General features: G+C 40.7%; 1 protein-coding gene across 4 annotated transcripts in view; it reads right to left on the minus strand.

Annotated features, from left to right (window-relative positions):
• larp1 (La ribonucleoprotein 1, translational regulator) overlaps positions 1-18,150 on the minus strand; it is a 66,267-nt gene that overhangs the window by 38,359 nt on the left and 9,758 nt on the right. For all 4 annotated transcript variants that reach the window (XM_080013304.1, XM_080013303.1, XM_080013302.1 and 1 more), the window contains exon 2: positions 10-74. In XM_080013304.1, coding sequence (XP_079869430.1) covers positions 10-74 — 65 coding nt within the window. The remainder of the gene's footprint in view (positions 1-9; positions 75-18,150) is intronic.

Here is an 18,150-nt window from a genome sequence, read left to right on the forward strand (position 1 = left end):
GGCCCTTACCTTTCCTCCTCGTCTGGGTCTGGGTGGGTTTCCTGCTTTTACCACCTTGGCTGGACCTGAAGGTTCTGTGGACACACGATTAGGAACAACATTAGAACAGGCTCTGGATACAAACAGGCCACGGACACATCGGTACACAACACAAGAACATAAGTAACGAAAGTGATGAAAATACCAAGGCAGGAATGCTGTAGCCCGTCTGTAAAGAGCACAGAGACATTTGAGCACTTTAGGAATCTGCTTATGGGAAGCACGTGAACGCCCTGATGCCCTACTCCATGTATCAGAGAATTGTACTGTCTGCTGGAGGTCTACACTCCACTGGGTGCTGCCTGGTTATTTATTGTAGCTTCTTGACAGAGGCAGTATTAATAAGATCTTTTGTAAGAAAGAAAACATGAAGCACATCTGTTTCATTCGACATTCCCCACAGACTGGGAAAAATGGAACAATGTATATGCTGGTCTCAAACATGCCCTACGGAAACAGGTAACCAATGTCAGAATAATCTGCGAGTCTTAGTTAAAGCTTTGTCCATGTCAATCAAATAACTATTCCTTTGCCAGGATTAGGAAATTAGATTTGCCACGCAATTAGCTTGTGGAGTGAAAACCAAAAGCGAACTCAACCATTTACTAGAACAGTGAGTGAAGATGACAAACACTCCCGCCATAGTTGGCAAAGAAACAAGTGATTAAGTGGATAAAGAAAGTAACTTCAGGGTGAGCGTGAGGGCAAAGAGACCAGCATCAACAATGCCAAGCAATGCTACCAAAAAATATTCATGCCAGGAGAAGGTAATCAGTCTGCAGGCTGAAAAGAAGCTAAAGACCAAACAGAACAAAAGGGGAACTGTGGACTGGACCCAGAGCTGTGGAAACATTTGTAGTTTTGTATCTTGCCCAGAATGTGGTTTCAAAATGTTTGCATGGCGCTGGGCACTATTGTCCGAAACTTGTATTACAGTCAGTTTGCTTTCTATTTTGGACAGTAAGGTTGTGAGTAGCAATATAATTCTTTCCTCAGAAAGAAAGAAATTCAATAGAACAAAACACACAAAGCTTTTGAAGTGTACAATACTCATGTTTGTATTTGTGGCCTCTCTTTTTATAAAATTCCTCTAGAGCTACTTCCAAGTGTCTAATTAAATCTCTTTTTTTTTTTTTCCATAGTCCTCCTGCACGTTTTGACTTATAGAAAAACAATGTCCATAGTGTGGATGAGGCAGCCATTTAACCCTAAAGGCAGGGCTCCAGACTGAGACCATTTTGGGAGACAGCGATACAAAATTGTATAACAAGGAACACATCATCGTATATCATGTGAAACACAAGGGGAGGGGGAGGGGGAGGGGGAGAGAGAGAGAGAGAGAGAGAGAGAGAGAGAGAGAGAGAGAGAGAGAGAGAGAGAGAGAGAGAGAGAGAGAGAGAGAGAGAGAGAGAGAGAGAGAGAGAGAGAGAGAGAGAGAGAGAGAGAGAGAGAGAGAGAGAGAGAGAGAGAGAGAGAGAGAGAGAGAGAGAGAGAGAGAGAGAGAGAGCGCCGAGGCTCTCACAGTGTCCCCAATATCAACACTGACCACCACATATTGGTTGTAATTTTTTTTTTCTTTTTACTATTTAAAATGGGTAAAATCTTATTTCAGTGTAAAGCTGCCCAGGACCACTATGGTACTGGCTCCTATAGGGTCAGTATCTACGGGACCAGATTGCAGATTTCTGTGCCTCATTTCAGTACCATGCCCAAGCTGCCAATCTAAATATCAACCCTCCGGTGCTCCGAAACTGCCACGCGTGTCTTCACTAAACATTATGGTTTGGAGCACGCACACTTCAAATCCTCTGTAGGACGCACTTCCCTCTCCAGTGCGACTCGAGCGAAAACAGCAGCAGTGCTCGTCAATGTCACATTATGGTCGCTTAGCAAATCAGATAAAAGAGGCGGGTCGTAAAAGTTTTCACTAGCAATAACGTCCGGGTCATACAAACTCTCAGTTATTTGTTAACATGTGAAAAGCATACGAAAATTTATTAAGGACAAATGGGTTTAGTTCATGAAGGAAAAAAATCTCTAAAATAGCACCGATCTAAAAAGAAAAAAAAAATGTTTTAAATACTTTTTGATTATTTTTTTCTGTTAAAGCACTACTTCACTTTGTGACTTTTTCCTTTAAATAAAAACAACATAGTTATTTCTGTAAATTTGCAATTTATTACCGAAGCATTTATCAGTAATACAGTTAAGATGGGAAAATATTGTTATAGTAGGTAAAAGTGTTTTGTTCCATGTTGATTTCAGCAGTGCTCCTAAATTTTGTGCTGGTGCTTATAAAGTTTTCAGTAGGGAGCATCAGTGCTACTAGTGGAAAACGTTAGTCTGGAGCCCTGCCTAAAGGCCAAATTATACTTTCCACTTGGCATGAGCGTCAGCGCGTCGTAAATTTCGTCAGCTGCTCATGTCGGCAGATGTACGCGCACCTCCCCGATTCTACCACTGTGTGGACTTGTACGAGCCTACAAGCGTGCCGACTCCACGTGTTAGTGATGTTCTTTGGCAGGTTTGCTAAACACTACACAAACAAGACAACACAATAAAAACAGAATTTTAAAAAAGTTCACCAGAAAATATGTTGACAATAACCACTTGAACCTAAACTTTCGGAGTTGGTGGTCAGTATTGATTTGGTTATTATTATTATTTTGATTTCTGGGTGTGCATGTGTAGAATGCGTCCCCGTATGCAGAAACCCAAATCCGGTACGTACAGAACCACGTACGTGTCCACTATCCGTGTACATTTTGGACTATAATCAAGTATCCATTTTGGATACATGACTGTATCCATTTTGCACTTGCACCAAGCTTAACCCATCAAAATGGTAGGAAAGTAGGAAATCGCTTTCTTTTTGGTGTCTTGGGCAGCAGTGTTACAGGACGCAGTAGAGAGGCGGTGGAGTTAAAGGGGCTGACTGTGCCGTCACACTCCCAGTGACACAGAGTGCAGATCTAAGTAATCTCCTTATGGGGGATCAAACTGAAGGTCAAAGCCAGTGACACAGTGGCAGGAAGAGACTACAGACACAGACAGAGCCATGATGAGCACTTAGCTAAGCCTTAAATATAGACCAGCGCCTTTGTCTCCACTGACAGAAAGAGAAGAGTGTAAATAGGCACATGTCTATCTGCGAAGACCTCAGTAGAAGAGAGGTGTAACCAGTGAGATGACACTGCATGTTTTCGTACTTCACTGCAGCACATTTTAAGGACTTAAACTGTTTGTACATGGATACACTGAAGCCAATGTTTCAAGAAACGCATCTTTAATGTCCAGTGGGACTGCAAGATGGGGAAAGAAATATGTAATGTGGAGTAAACCTGTTGGATACTGGAGATGCTAGCAGATGCTAGAATTTTAGATGCCGGGTGGTGCATTTCTCTAATTTCTTAGGAGGTAGGATAGTCAATAGCCCCTGCAGCCTTGCATTAAGCTATTACAGTTAGGCTTGTCAATATTTCGGTTCTGAAAAAACATGGATGAAATTGCTATTGCCTTATCGTCTGAATCTGGGTAAGAAAGGCAAAAAGCTAGTTTCCCCCCAAAAATTATCCGTTTATTAGAGGACAAAATGGTGTAGTCTGAGAGAGTCTTAAAAGGACAGTTTGCAAAACAACAGCCTCGTAAGACACTGTGTTGCCCATCCAATTACAGCGGGAGATAACTTGAGTTATTTTCACATTACCCTAAGCTACACTTGACTTGCATACCTATTTGTTTGCACACAATAAATCATCACAAAGGCTACATTTGAAATTCATTCTGCACAACATTCTGTAACTGAGTGACCATCAGAATATTCAATGACAAAAAGACCATGCTATGTAGCTGAAAACATGCCAAGCTTACCAATCGTATCACCAGAAAGCAAGCCCTCCCTTGAACACGCTTTGAAACTACTTTGCATTGTTAATGACCGAAAACAAACTCACGAGTCTTATGATATGCAGTCATGCATAGACTTAATAACTTTGAGATTTAATTTAATATATAGAGGAAAGTGGTTAGCTTTATTATCTCAGCACAATCAATCAAATATAATATACTATTGTGTGTGACTTGGCAAACCCTATAAATTTGCTCTGGCTGGAAATATAAACTACATACAAACATACTTGTTCAGGTATGTGCTCTGATGTGTTTTCAATCATAACATAGCACTACGCTAATATAAATGTGTATAGATTTGCCACCACTGAAGCAACAACAGAGCCCAAACCACAGCTTTAGAACTCTGAAACAGAAAAACACACTTAACACGTTTTTTTCTTAACATGCAACATGCATTAGAATTCAGAGGCAGAATTAGACAATATCACCTAGAAAGCCTTAATTCACTTTAAGTCAAACAAATGGTCACACTCATATCGAAATCACTCTTGATCAAATTTTTTTTAAAGATTTGTAATTGTATGTGTTTGTTTTTCAGTACAGAACTACATTCATACACAATAGTGCAATTAGTTTTGCTAAAGTAATTAAGGATCCTTATGAAGAGGTTACTTTATAAAAATGTTGCACTGGTTGGTACTATGCAGATGACTGCTTAACTTCTGCTATTGCATAAGCTTCTTAAACATTGGTGACCGGAACTCCTGATGCCAGCAATAATGTGAATTCAAGAACAAGTGCTAAACATGTGTGCTTAACAGCATAGTGCTTAACAGCCATGGCGTTGCTTCTAAAGTCTGCTGCCTAAACTAATGATGGCTGCTACATTGCATGAAGCCAACACAGAATTCCTCTCAAGATAAGTGGATTAAAGTTTTCGGTAAAATCAGAACCAAAGTTGTCATTCTTGGCCAAATAAAAGCCTTTTCAGCTAAGCTCAATTCAACTCAACAGGTGGGTTGAAACAAGCTGCTTGAACTGAGCTTAAATCAAATATTATTAGTTTAGTCATCTTTGGTTTGATTTCTTAACGTACTTCACAAAAAGTTACCAGAAAGGGTTATTTTGCACGTTTGAAAATTCTACTTAAATAGCCTTAGCTTGGCATGATACACAAAACAGGGTGCTGTGTGGTTAATAAAGAAGCTGTGTTTGAGCAGTTTCTGTGGCTATCTTGCTCAAAGGCACTAGTGCAGTGATAACAATAGGTAGGGCCTAAAATCAAAATCCAATAGATTTACTGCATCAGTACTACAGAGGATAGCGAAATTAAGCGGCATTTAATGACCATGTACGATACCCAAGTAGTTATTCTCTTCCCCGTGTGACGGTTGATTTGCTCACAAGACCACAAACACCAAATTTAATGAAGAATTTTCTTGGTTACAGTATAGTGAGACCTAAGTTACACCTTGTCTGTTTTGACTTGCTTTAAGTTAAGCAGTGATGGATCATAGCAAGCAGGAGGCTACATTCTCCTCTCAGCATTCTAGCTGCTCCACCATCAATCCTTCTCAGTGTCACGGGACTGAGTCACCTTTAGCAGGTAGCAAGTCTACGCAGATCAGACAGCTTAATGCAAAGCCAATTGTTTGCCTGATTGTGGCTTGCTAGTGGAATTGGTGGATGGACCCATGTAGATATGTGCATATTATGATTGAATGATGAATTTTTAAAGGCACTTGTTGATTTTCTTGTCTGGTGCGTCTGTTGTCTCTGAACTGTGATTCTGACCTTTTGTGTTATTAATAATTGTAATTTATTTTCAATTCTCACTTGAAAAACAAAATCTTCATCTCGTAAGATTACCCGATAGGCTTGGGCAATGGTGAAAAATTGCAATCCAAATGTACTATTAGGGAAGGGGGGGGGGGGGGGGGGTTGCGTGTGCATAGAACGTAATGTAATGCGGCCAATGCGGTCTCCTGTTACAGATTTTACTAAATTAAGTCCCATGGCAACGGAAAGAAACGGGGAGACGCGCGTGATGCGGCACAGGACAGTGGGTCCTTTAATTCAGTTGTGTTTAAAAAATGTATTTCATACAAGTAGGAAACAAAAAAAATTGATCTAAAATAAAAACACAGGAAAACCAGCACGGGAGTTGGGAACCGGCGCGTGTGCACACCCACACACGGCTGTCTGGAGGAGAAATTAAAAAAAAAAAAAAAAACTCCAATTCTGATGCCACTTTTCCACTGCGACGTCGGCGCGTTAATAAGACAGGAATATCCATGTATCATTCGATCATTTCCTATACCATTTAGAATCCAAAATCAGAAGTTACTGACTTTTTTGCCCACATGCAGGACCATTAAATGTTTTCAGTGTGGGGACCACTCTGTGGGGACCTCGCACCACGAGCGGAGAACCCCCACGCTCCCTGCTGGGCACCAAGCCACTCCAGCACCGCCCCAAGCCGATGCTGGAGCTCTCTCCCTCTCTGTAAGCTCCCGCTCCGCTCTTGGCCCCCGCTCTGAGGGATCACTTTCAGAACACGGTAAACTGTACTTACATCGTTTCAAGGCAGATTAAAATAACAAAAAAAAAAAAAAAAAAGGTCTGTCATTAATGTCAATCGCGATCGACGCAAGCCGATCACCTGACAAAATAAGCAGTACCCCAGTTAGCAACCGGCCCACCGCTGAGTCATAGCAAAAATAGATCCTTTTTTCAGCCTCAGCCTTTCAGCCTCTAATCAAAGTTAGTTCATGGACATCAGACCTAGCTCAATCTTTCACAGCATGATCTCTTAGTAATGGTTTTTGCTCACTGTCCCTGGACAATAGGGACCCTCAAACCTCTGAACTTGCATACAAGTACGCTTTGAATGGTAAGCCCCATATTCAGAACATACTCCATTTCAGTCACAAATAGCTACACGACAATCTCCTTTTCGAAGTGTTTCAGATTTGGAAGTTTGCTCTCCCGTTTAGCATAAAATGTTTGCCCAGGTTAGAGAATCAGGGTGGGCGTTAAAGTTCAGCTGTTTGATTGGCAAAGTGGAGTAGCAAACATTAATTATCTGGTAAGTGGACCACGTGGGTGTCAATAAGTGCTGGGCGACAAAACTATAAAAATGATTATGGCGATATTGTTTTCCTCTGCGACAAAATAAAACAGGCTTGATCATTTTGATAGTCTTCCGCAGATTTGTTTAGCCAAGTGGCAACAAAAATCCAATCAATTTGGACAACCTAGAGCTGAGTTTTCACCTCTAGCCAATGACAGTAAGTTTGTCGATATAGAAAGAAGCCACGCCACCTCCCTTGTGGGAGGGCTGCACATGTAAACACACCGGCAACGCAGACAGGGGCCGGTAGGGGGCGAGCTGGGCATGGTGTAGGGCCACCCGGTCCCGCTTGACAACAACACCCTGTACACCACGTCCAACAGCTGTTCCAGCAAAGTGTAAGGGCCAGCCCACTGGCTCGACGGCTTGGGGAAGAGGCCCTTCTATCTCTATGGACAGTAGACCCACACAAGGGTGCAAAGTACGTTCCCTTGTGGCAGGAATTGTAGGCTCACGTCCGTCTTTATTATTTTATATACACCGATCCGACACAACATTGTGAAGGTCACACAACCAATCACACACCTCTGAAGGTGTGTGATTGGATCTGGCACCCAGAAGTTAGCAGCAGATCAAGTTCTGTAAGTTGCCAAGTGGGGCCCCCATGGATCGGGCTTCTTGTTTCAACACATCCCACAGATGCTCGATTGGACCCTAACCCCGGCCCCGATTCATCAGACCAGAACCCCTTCTTCCATTGCTCCATGGTCCAGTTCTGACCCTCATTTCCCCATTGTAGGTGCGTTCGGCAGTGGACAGTGGTCAGCTGATCAGTCTGCGACTACACAGCCCCATACACAGCAAGCTCTGATACATACAACTTATTCAGCAATTTGTGCTACAGTAGCTCTTCTGTGGGATCGGACCAGAAGGCTAGACTTTGCTCCCCACACGCATCAATGGGCCAATGGGTCCATGGGCCCCCATGACCCTGTCGCCGGTTGTCCTTCCTTGGACCACTTTTGGTAGGTACTAACCACTGCATACCGGGAACACCCCACAAGATCTGCTGTTTTGGAGATGCTCTAACCCACTCGTCTAGCCATTACAATTTTTTCTGTTGTCAAAGTCGCTCAATTCCTTACACTTGCCCATTTTCCTGCTTCCAACACATTAATTTCAAGAACTGACATTTCACTTGCTGCCTCATATATCCCACCCCTTGATGGATACCATTGTAAGGAGATGAGCAATGTTATTCACTTCACCTGTCAAATGTTGTGGCTGATTGGTGTATATCGTGATAAATATCGTTATCGAATGGGATGAAATTTTGTATGTATGAACATGCAGATTTCTTTGCTTGCTGGGTGTGAGATGTGACACACACCAACTCCCAAAATATGATTTGTTGACTGAAATAGTTGAAAGAGAAAAAGTAATCAGAAGAAATTTGTGTTTATCCACTCTTAAATGCTTAGCATGAAGACCAAACTTGTATATTTTGAAAAATGCTCCTGCTTACACTTGATCACATGCACATTGCACAATGCATGCATTTCACTGAAACGGGTATTAGCTGTGATATATCAACTTAAACACAGTATGGTAATATTTAACATAGGGCTGGGCGATAAAATGATCTCTATAATTTTCCTGATAAAATCCTCCACCATAACGATGATAACTTTACAAGATTTAGTTTCGATACAGAGTCCGTTTTTCTCCACTTACAAAGGCACGGCACAGACAGCAGAGAAACAACCACCTGACACAAACAGCCAATCGTAAAGCAGGAGCGCCAGTGCTTCCTCCACTCTCTCCCCGGCCACGGCAGTATGGCTGGGCGATACCGCAGAATTTGGTTTCGACTCGATACCAAGTAATACCAGGGCAGAATCACCGATATGGATACAGATACTGATGGGGGGGGGGGGTTTAAGTTGCCATGCATGACGCAGCACTAGTGAATCGGATCAATTGGCTCAGCTCAGCAACAAAAGCCGGCTCATTCGGCACCCAAACGGCTCTTCATTCAGTACCACTTCTGGCTTTTATAATTCAGCCAAATTTAGCAATGTTTTGACCTCTGATTGGTGTGTGGGCACATATCACTTAAATTATTCAACGTAATAAAGTTATAACGTAAACTTTATAATTTCCTGAATACCTTAATTACTGTAAAACAAATTTTTTCCACCATCAACTATCCTATTTGTATAACAAAAATAACACTATGAATGAAATAGCATAGTTAATAAATAATGACACAACTCAATAGACACATTTCAATTAAATTTGTATGATATGAAACAAAATTCTGCTCCGTTCAAAAAGGTTTGGGGGGGGCTGCGCAATAGTCTCACCATGCTTCGGTCTTAATGTTATTACCAAAGTGAGATGTTTCTGGAACTTATTTAACAAATACATTGTAGGATCGTCCTATTATTATGTCTTGCATTCCCAGTAGGTTCTCAAATATTCCCAGTAGCTGCACAAAGTCCAGTTCAGCAGAGACTGACAAGCGCGTCTCCCTTCCCTCCGGCGTTTCACTGTGTGTACAAGTGAGAGTTTGTCTGACCAGCAAGTCAAGCAATTACACAGATGTGGCGATAAAAGTGGGAAATAAACTCGACCATCACAGACGGATGCTCTTTCATGCAGAGATTCCCAACCATCAACTCGCGGACCGTGCCGGGCCGCAGAGCATATGCCACCGGGCTGTGAGAACGCGGGCGGGATTTTTTCAGAAGAGATCTGCAATCTGGTCAGCAGCAGCTGGAAACCGAGAAAATCAAATAAATCTAGAGATTTTATTAGCTTCGTTTAGAGTAAATATTGTTCTGATCGGGGCTGCAGAACAGTGCGTCACACCTCCGCCCCCCAACCAAATTTGAGCATTAAAAATTTTAATACATTTGAATAATAAAAATAAAAAGCATACCGATTCTAATGGGATAATAAAGGAATATCTGCAGCCCTGATATATTTATATAATAGGTTCTCTTTTTAGTTTGCCTATTTATTTTTTTTTTTTTTATTCAGTGTTTAACGCCATGAGAATACAAAACTGTAAAGAGAGAATTTTTGTTTTGTCCTTCTCAAAACCTCATCACAGGCACACACAGAAACCACCAGCACCTGCCATGAACACAGCCCTAACATCCTCCTGGTTGCAACCCTCTCCTTTTCTTCCTCATTTATTGCCATTTACTGCCATTCCTTCCTGTCCAATTGCTGTTTCAGTTTACCTGGACGTAATTAACTGTTTTTTGATACATGTCGTCTGGTTCTATGTTCATTTGTCTCACTCGCAGTGATTCACCCCCTCTTGAAGTTGTGATTGGTTGTTTATAGACCCAAACGTGGTAAGTAGTAGTCTCAAGTAATGGTTCTCCAAAGAGGGGGGTTGGTGGCGTTTCTGTATAACAAAAACTGTGCTCTTGTCATCCTACAGATTGTCCACAGAGTTATTGCAACAGTTCTTAAAGATGACAGAATTAATAAAGAGTTGCATTGCAGGTTGAGAACTTGAACTCCACTTGCAGACTAACTCTGTCCCAGATGCAATGGCATACAAATACTGTGTTGTATGCCCAGCATGCTGACAGCACAGGTGAAAAAGAAAAAAAAAAAGGAAGAGAATTATTCAATATATATATATGGTGATAATTATCGACATCGATCAATGTAAAAAAACACATTGTGATAACATTTTTGACCACATCGTCCAGCCCAAATTTAAACAGGTTGAGTTAGAACTAGAGCATGGCCAAAAAATACAGAAGTACTGTAATTGTCAGCGGTTATCATTTTAAGAGAGGTTTCCAACCGTATTGTTCAAATTTGACAAAACCCGAAAATAGAGACTAGGTTAAAGATTAACATGTATGAGTAACCATTAGGAAAACCGAACAAATAAGCAAACAGGCCAAAACTCAATTTGATGGTCTTTTAAGATACATATTGAAATAAAATATCTGGATTTTAAAGAAGGTAAAACAATATGAACTGGTATAACAATGATGTGGTGGCCCACAGTATGTAATACAAAAGAAAAGTGACTTCCATTTTGGAGATTTCGAATCAATCAAACATTTTGTAATAGCTATTAATAGTGCCCTGATGAGTCCACAACAGGTCACAACTCGCAGCAGCATTCAATAAACTGGATTTTATGCGTGTTTGTCTAAAAACCGATTACACGTCAACTTCAAGGACAAATACCTAAATTCTATATAATGCTGTTAAATATGAACTAACATCCGCTACACTGTTTGTGAAAGGTGTTTTAAAACCACCTTCAGAGGCTAGTTATATATACAGTATGAACATAATCTGGGAGGCATTGATACCAACATGGACAAAGCAGGATCTCAAGTCTAAAATTAAGGAATGGCTATAGGGCAGTAGGAAGATAAAGGAAGAACACAAGTGACACAAATGAGATACAACGGAACAGAACTTACAGAAGTCCAAAACGAGAAACAGACTAGTGGATACAATGTTTTGAGTTTGCAAGGGACGATGCGTGTAAGTTCCTGGAACAAGCTATTCACCAGTTTGTAGACAGCCCCCCCCCCCCTTGAAATTGGTCAAAATGTCACATGGTTGGTTGTCTCAGACTTGATCAGCCAGAGGGGCTTGGGGTTAAACTGTCTTTAGCCGTTCTTATTGAGTACACTGAGAACAGTGTTGGGGGGGCCTTGTTTGTTGCTGGTTGTGGTTCTTCTATAAAGTTATTTTTCAGTACAATGTAGGGTTTAATCCCGGGAAACGGGAAAACTGAATTTTTTATTTTTTATAACATTTAGAACATATTCTAATGGGCCTATGTTTAGAAAATATGTAGGCCTAAAGTTTACTTTCAAAGATATGCATCGCACATGTTTTAAGACATGTTTTTAAGTTAATGCAACAGCCACCGACTGCATGCGTCGGTGGCACACACTGAAAGCTTATTGAAATTAATAAACACCCCTCCCACGCTTGCAGCACAAGGATTCCACTTGCCCGAGCAGAGTTTACTTACCCTGGGCAAGCGCACTGAGCATTGAACTGTGCACTCCCTTCACATTGAACAGCGGAATCCAATTCGACTGACATAATTGAGTTGGGTGCAGCCCTAGAAATAATTAATAATCGGACACACAAAATAAATCCCCCGTATGTTTAATGGACCGTCCCTCCCCCTCACCTGTGGCATGCAAAGCTGAAGTGACGAGCGGAGCAACAGAAATGTTTAGTTTCTCTAGAAGCCCTTGAACACAGGATGAAAGACAATCAATGATGATAACTAAACAATGATTGTGTTAATATTTTATATCACACACACCATATGCACTCTTGTAACTTTTCACCAGCAAAGAAATACAAAATATATTTAATTATTTGCAGTGATGACAACAATGAGCTCAAGCCTGTAGTGACGTCACAAAACTGGGATGTTACACAAAGTGTTGAAGTGATTTCTGAAATGAACGAACATGAGCACGAACGCATTGCATTGATCCCATCAAGTATTTAAAAACTAAATAAAATTTCAATAATTGTAGACTAATATCTTCAGCCTTAGTGACACCAAAATGAAGGTTTCTACAGTGTAAAGAAAGCTTCCTTCATTAAATTTTTATTTAAAGGGTTTTTTTTTTTATCTTTTGGCAGAAACATTTTTATTTTAAAAGTAGCACTTGTGGAGTTAACAATAAAATTGGTATAAAAAAGAAAGTAATACTCAGAAATCGTTCTTGGTATCCAACATTTTAAGTGTGCAAATTGTGATTGACAATTTTGTAGTGCTGGGCAATATTGAGAAAATCAAATATGACAGTTTTGATGAATATCTCGATATTGATAATTAAACGAAAATGAAAGTCATGTAAAAAAGTTTACAAAATCAGACAGTTTTAGATTTATAACCTCACCTTTATGTTAAAATGGCAATAGGGTAGTAGACCAGCACGGGTGTGACGGGGCTCCAGACAAACCTTTTCCACTAGTAGCACTGGTGCTCCCGCTTGAAAATTTTAGAAGCACCAGCACAAAATTTAGGAGCATCACTGAAATCGACATGCAACGCAACACATTCATATTTTTTTTCCATCTCAACTGGGTTACTGATAAATGCCTTGGAAATTGTGGTGTGGAGATGGTCTGGTTTGAGCAGCCACACCTGACCTGGACCTAGGTGATTGGGATCAGAGTGGCTGCATACCTGCTGCTCATTGGTTGGTCTCGTGCGCAGCAGTTAAACCCCCATCCCCACAGACACTCGGGATAGGAGCCCTGTCATGACATGTCTATCTACTCCTGGGCAATTCCAACTGGCCAACTCTCTACAATAAACTGGTGTTCACAACCTCCCATCTTCTGTGTCTCTGTGCCGGAGGTCCCTGACAACGCCACTTGGATGGCGTGTGGTAGGCGAAACTGCCACAGTAATGAATAAACAATTTATAGAAATAACAATGTGCTGTTTTATCTTAAACGAAAGTCAGAATTTTGACGTAGTGCTTTAATAGAAAAAAACATTAAGTTAAATTTAGATTTAGTAACATGAGAAGAGCATTGAAAAAAATGGTATATGGATTTTCTCATCCCCACAAAGACCCCCAAAACGAGCATGGATTTACATGGTTGGATTTTCAGATACTGATACAGATACTGGTCAAACCTGTTCAAAATCGAAGACTTTGTAACACATATGAACGGCACAGTTTAACAAAATGAAAATGAATTAGTCCTTAGCATGCCCGTGCATGCCGGTTCAAAATGTAAGACTTTCTAATGCATGCCCGTTCAAAATGTAAGACTTTCTAATGCATGCCCGTTCAAAATGTAAGACTTTCTAAGACATTTAAATGGCGCAGTTTAACAAAATGTCAATGATTCAGTCCTTAGCATGACTGTTCAAGGCACTGTTTGTGAAGCCTCAAGCCCCGCCCGCCACGGGCTTGCTCTTTGCGGTTTATTGAAAACATGTTAATACTGCACGTATTGTGTGTCCAAATTGCACCAAATTCGACACTGCACGAGGGCTGTGACGGTGTGAAACTGTTCTTACCGCGTTTTGTTGGCCAATGTGTATTACAATAACAGGATGAAACAGATAGAAGCTTAGGGAGGGATACGGATAAAATTTCAATGAGGAATTATAAATAATGCTAAATATAGATCTTTGTGTCTGCGAATCGCCCGCGTTGGTTCTCCATGCGCCCTGATTGCCACATTCATATTTGCATTGAACTGCCGAATCCAAATCACCTGACAAAATTCTGAGTCGGGTACAGGCCTAGAAATAATAATTATCTGAAACATACAAAAGAAATCCACCATATTCAAGGATCAACAGTAAAGGTTACCCGGTTGCCCTCGGCAACCACATTATGTCAATTGGCAACTCGTTGGAAACCATTTCATGGCCTCTGGTTGCCTCCTTTGGCAACCTCTTTAATGTAAAAAATACGGACAGCAAACAGCAAAACTTGCAGGCCAAAATAAATAAATATGTTGCATTAGTGTTATTACTTTTACAGCCGGAACTAGAGCGCTGCACGTGAGTAAACTCTTGTTCACTCACGAGTTTACTCACGTGCACACATGCACCTGTTCACGTTATAATTCCTCTTAAGCTGGTGTACCGCCCGGGACCAAAGGGCGTGCAATGTTGAATTTGGTGCAATTTGGACACGCAACATGTGTAATATTCATAAACTCGCCAGAAACAGTGAGCCAGTGGGGGCCGGGGCTTCAGGGCTCTGCGACTGAGTCACAAAGTCTCTTTCCCCTGGTGTATGACTTTAATCGGCAGTTTTATCTGACATAACACAGGAATAATCATTGACATTTAGTTAAAATGTACAATTTAAATGTCTTAGAAAGTCTTACATTTTGAACGGGCATGCACTAGTTAAGAATGAGGGGGCAAACAGGACTGTTGTCATTCTTATTGTCTGTGTGGTGAGCACATACATGTTGGTATGAGAGACAAAAACCCAGGTTAAGTAGACTTTCCCTCCCCCCTATGCCCAGTGCCCAAAGCTGAAGTGAGGACTGGAGCAACCGAAATGTTTCTCCAGAAGTCCTTGAACATAGTATGGAAGACAGTCAATGATGATAACTAAACAATGATTGTGTTTATATTTCACATCCTTCTGTAAAGTTCACCAGCAAAATAGTAAAATACAATGCAATGCGCTATATATATATATATATATGTATATTATATAATTTGCCGTGATGACGGTAATGAACTCAATACTGTGGTTATCGTCAAAACACACACCAACACAGCCACCAAGTGTGAAGGAGATCAGTTGAACAGTTGTAGAGATAATCAAAGGACAGAGAGATTCCCGCCTTTATAGTTAGATAGGCACAAATATCAATTATAGTCTAGGAATGACTGAAATTTGGATTAATGAAAAACAATTTTTTCCATTAATCTCTCTTAGATGGATGACATCCCCAGAATCTTGGAAATCTCAGAAACATTGGATTGTTGTAGGCTCACCACTAATAGTTTTAGTAACAATATATCAACCGTTTTGAAACCAAGGTCTGAGACATATTTATTAAAAATTGTTTTACACAAAAGAAAATATTTTGATGTGTGGCCAGATGCATATGTTTTGTGTTTTTAAAATCACAAGCAAAATTGCATTCGTGATCCCTATGACAATGTCTTGAAGACTTGAAAAACATATAGTTTCAAAGCTTGGCCTGAAAATACAGAAAAGTACTTTAATTGTCAGCGGGAACCAGGCGATCATCTTAAGGTAGGTTTCTCACCATATTGTTAAAATTTTCCAAACCCCCAAAATTAGGGCTGCCCCCTGAAAGTGGAGTCTAATCATCAGTCGGAAACCCGCCAGTCGACTGACATTGTTCAAGTCCAGCAGTCATTTTAGTTTTTTGTCAGTCAGTGTGCATTACATTGAAAGGATAAAACAGATAGAAGCTTACAAAATGCACAGCGTTAACATTTCAATGAGGAATTATAAATGAGGGGAATCACACTTTTATATGTGTAAATCATACACGGACTCCAACACAGCTCTGTGTGCCCAGAATGCTGTGCCCCGTTCCTCCAAATAAAACAACTTATAACTCAAAACAGTGTTTTTAGTTGTTTTATTTGGGGGGACAGGGCACGCAAGAACGGGCATGAGTAGGATTGGTATCGTTAAGATTTTAATGGTACGACTACTCTTACCAATACTGCTTATCCATCCAGTACTTTAACCGGTCTCTTATCGGTTATTTTTTTTATTCTTAAGAGAAAAACTAAAACAAATTACGATTTAAGATGAAGATAATTAAGATAATAAATTAACGTTTATTTATTTTCTGTGCATAATGCATGGCGAGGGGGCGAGTAAAATAACATAAATCGATAATAAAAACATTGTTTTGGCGCGCCGATCGTGGGCACCCCATCTCGATGGCGTGCACATCAGAAGTGCACGCATTGTCTGTACCGTCGGAGAGAGAGACAGGTGTGCGTAATGTGCCCCAATTGCTCCCTCTCCACAGCCGCCTATAGGATGAGCCGGCCCTGCCCCCCCGCCGAATAATCGAATATTTGCATTAAATCAGGTGGATCCGATTCGACTGATAAAATTCTGAGTTGGGTACAGCCTTACCAACAATAGAGACAATGTTAAAGATTAACAAGTATGAGCTCACATGAGGAAAATCTCTGTCTTGCACCTTTTCACACATTTCATTGAAGTCTGTTGGGAGCCACGCGAGAATATTAAAAAATAATATCACTATTCGAATGTTGGAATTGCCATTAAATTGTGTATTTATTTTTTATAAATAATTGATTATAGATGTTTTGGCTAATGTTAGTGAATCAATTCACATCCGATGAGCAATAAAGTTTAATATAAGTTCATCCAGTTTGTTGCACAGTAAACGCACATTAGAAATAAATATTCCCCGTAACTGTGTGCGAAAACCGTGTCAGTGGAGATGCATCACATACCAGCATGTCTCCCCCCCCGCAGGCATTTCACTGTGTGTACAAGAGTGCGCCTTCAACCAGAATATCCAGTCATTTCACAGATGTGGCGATGAAAGTAGGATGTAAACCCAAACATTATCGACGGAATGTCCTCTAGTGCAGAAGTTTCCCACCACCGGCTCGCAGACCGTGCAGGGTGGCATTTGCCATCGGACTGTGACAACACGGTGGCATTTTTTTCAGGAGCAATCTGCGATCTGAAAGAGATCCATGCATGTCTGTTCTGTGTTTAGCGTGGTGAGAGTATGTATTTTATTAATATCGCGGTTTCCTGACGGGGGGGGCTTTCTTTTTGTCATTCAGTGTGCACTATGATAACAGGATAAACAGATAGAAGGTTACAAAATGCACAGGGATAACGTTTAAATGAGGAATTATAAAAGGGGAATAAAAAAAAAAAAAAAGAGGAAAATATATTTTTATATGTGTGAAACATGAGGACACGGGAGCCAATCGTGGTTATTCCTCCACATAAAACAACTACAAACCGTGTCTTTTTTGGTGATTTTATTTGGAGGAAGGGGAACGGGCCACGGAGGAATGGTTATTGTGAAGACAATTTGCATTGAGTATACTGACAACTTTCTGGAAACCATTCACCCTGGGGTTTTTTTTTTGTAAAAGTTCTCTGTAGTATCTAGACTACTTTCGTCGCCCGCAGTTTACGGTCACATTTCGTCATCCCCCATCCCAGCAGTGACAGCCAGTGGTTGCAGCTCGCTCAACACAATGGTGGCCAGGAGCAACGTTAGCATTAGCCAACACCCCCACCTTACACCCAATGCACACCAAAAAATAAAAAAAAAATTCAGAGGCCTCCCTAAACCTATGCCCACTCACCCTAACCAACTCAGGTGTGAGTGATCCTTGGCATGAAATTCATTAGAAAGCATTCAAATAGAAGATCTTGTTCAGTGGATTACAGTTCAATGGAATGCAGATCACTCATTTTTATTTTGTATGTTTATTGTAAGTGAAAGCACAGATGTTTTTGCTACTGTTTACATACTGACAATACTCATACAAACAGAAAGTCTTTTCAACCTCATAAACAAGCTTCTATCATTAATGGAAAGATAGCATGCAAATTCATTCATGCCGGAATTTTTAGCCATGCAACAAGTCTAAAAAAGCAACTGTGGATGAAACTGCTTTC

This window comes from Zeus faber, assembly GCF_960531495.2.
Source record: "Zeus faber genome assembly, chromosome: 14".
Classification (NCBI taxonomy): domain Eukaryota; kingdom Metazoa; phylum Chordata; class Actinopteri; order Zeiformes; family Zeidae; genus Zeus; species Zeus faber.